This window comes from Trichechus manatus, unplaced genomic scaffold (genome assembly GCF_000243295.1).
Source record: "Trichechus manatus latirostris isolate Lorelei unplaced genomic scaffold, TriManLat1.0 scaffold00212, whole genome shotgun sequence".
In the NCBI taxonomy this organism is placed as follows: Eukaryota; Metazoa; Chordata; class Mammalia; order Sirenia; family Trichechidae; genus Trichechus; species Trichechus manatus.
This window is the reverse complement of record NW_004444148.1, coordinates 3,045,211-3,046,521: the sequence shown is the minus strand read 5'-3', so window position 1 is coordinate 3,046,521 and position 1,311 is coordinate 3,045,211. Positions and strand designations below refer to the sequence as shown.

Sequence of the window (1,311 nt, the reverse complement as noted above, 5' to 3'; positions counted from 1 at the left end):
GTGTTTCATTCTGTTGTACACAGGGTTGCTGTGAGTAGGAACCAACTCAATGGCACCTAACAACAACAACATTTTTAATTTTAAAAAAATTCCAAGTCTCAGTCTCTCCAAATATTTCTCACAAATCATGAAAAATGTGAGAAATGGTTCATAGATAGAAGTTTTTTGCTATACCTTGTGAACATAAAGTTCTCCCGGCTTAGTGGTTTCAAAGTTTCCGCCAGCCTCAGCAGCTAAATCCACAACAACTGAACCTTCCTTCATTGACTCAATCATCTCTTTACGAAATAAAACTGGAGCCTTTTTACCTAATAAAAACCAAAGAAAACAGTACAAATAATATTATAATTTTTTAAAGTCCTATATTCTTCCAATTATTACAGTAGTCTCTGGGCATCCAGAAATGTAACATCTGAAATTTTAACTCTTTCCAAGAGACCCATAAAGTCCACAGCATAAGTGAGATGGGTCATTCTCCTAAGGAATCAATGTGATGAGTGTGCACTGCAAAGCCAGTGTGCAGGAGGGAACCACTCAGCTGGCGAGCATTGGCATCTCACCACTGCTCTTCCCAACTGGTCATACAACCAGTACCACCCACAAAGAGATAAACATTCACATCTTTGTTTAAAAAGATGCATCATAATAAAATATTAAGGAAATTATGTTCTACCAAATCTGACAATGCATAAAGGTCACACATGTCAAGGGTATATTCAATAGTAATTTATGAATTACAAAATAGAGTATTTCCAATCATCTTCACAAATGTCACCGAATTTTCCAAAACTTTATATTAATCTACCTTCATTGAACACAAGATAACTTCAAGTAGAAAGACAGGAAAGTACCATGAAATAAAAACGAGATACCACAACTCCAAAAGGGTTAGAAATCACTCCTATACCTTTGTTACCCACTCAACAACTATTTATTCTGTGCCTCTGGTGGGCCAGGCCTTATGCCTAATGCTGGAAATACAATAGCAGATAAACAGAAAAGGTCCCTGCTTTCATGGTGCATATTCTCCTCATGTTTCAAGTTGTTGTTTTAAGAAGTTCACTAATTCTTACATATAAGGTAAAACTGAAAACATCAGTATTTTTCAAGCCAAAATATGTTAAATGGGGGCTCACATTCCCAGTATAGAACAATCCAAAAACCTTAACCAGAAGAAGAAGAAAACAAACTTGTGAGGTTGGCAGTATGAAAACAGAGCCTGAATATTTTTATCTCTTCTTTTGAAAGTCTTCAACTCTGTATTTACAGAATCTTAGTAAAAACACTGTCAATTTGATAAATGGAAATCAA

The 1,311-nt window shown here is 35.4% G+C and overlaps 1 protein-coding gene across 1 annotated transcript in view; it reads right to left on the bottom strand.

The window, feature by feature from the left end:
* The window catches only part of LOC111822787 (NAD(P) transhydrogenase, mitochondrial-like), a gene marked incomplete at its 3' end in the record, with an annotated part of 3,144 nt that extends 1,938 nt beyond the window's left edge, over nt 1-1,206 (bottom strand). The window contains exon 1 of the mRNA XM_023742518.1: nt 175-1,206. Within this exon, the coding sequence (XP_023598286.1) occupies nt 175-276 (102 nt within the window). The remainder of the gene's footprint in view (nt 1-174) is intronic.
* Between the last annotated feature and the right edge of the window lie 105 nt (nt 1,207-1,311).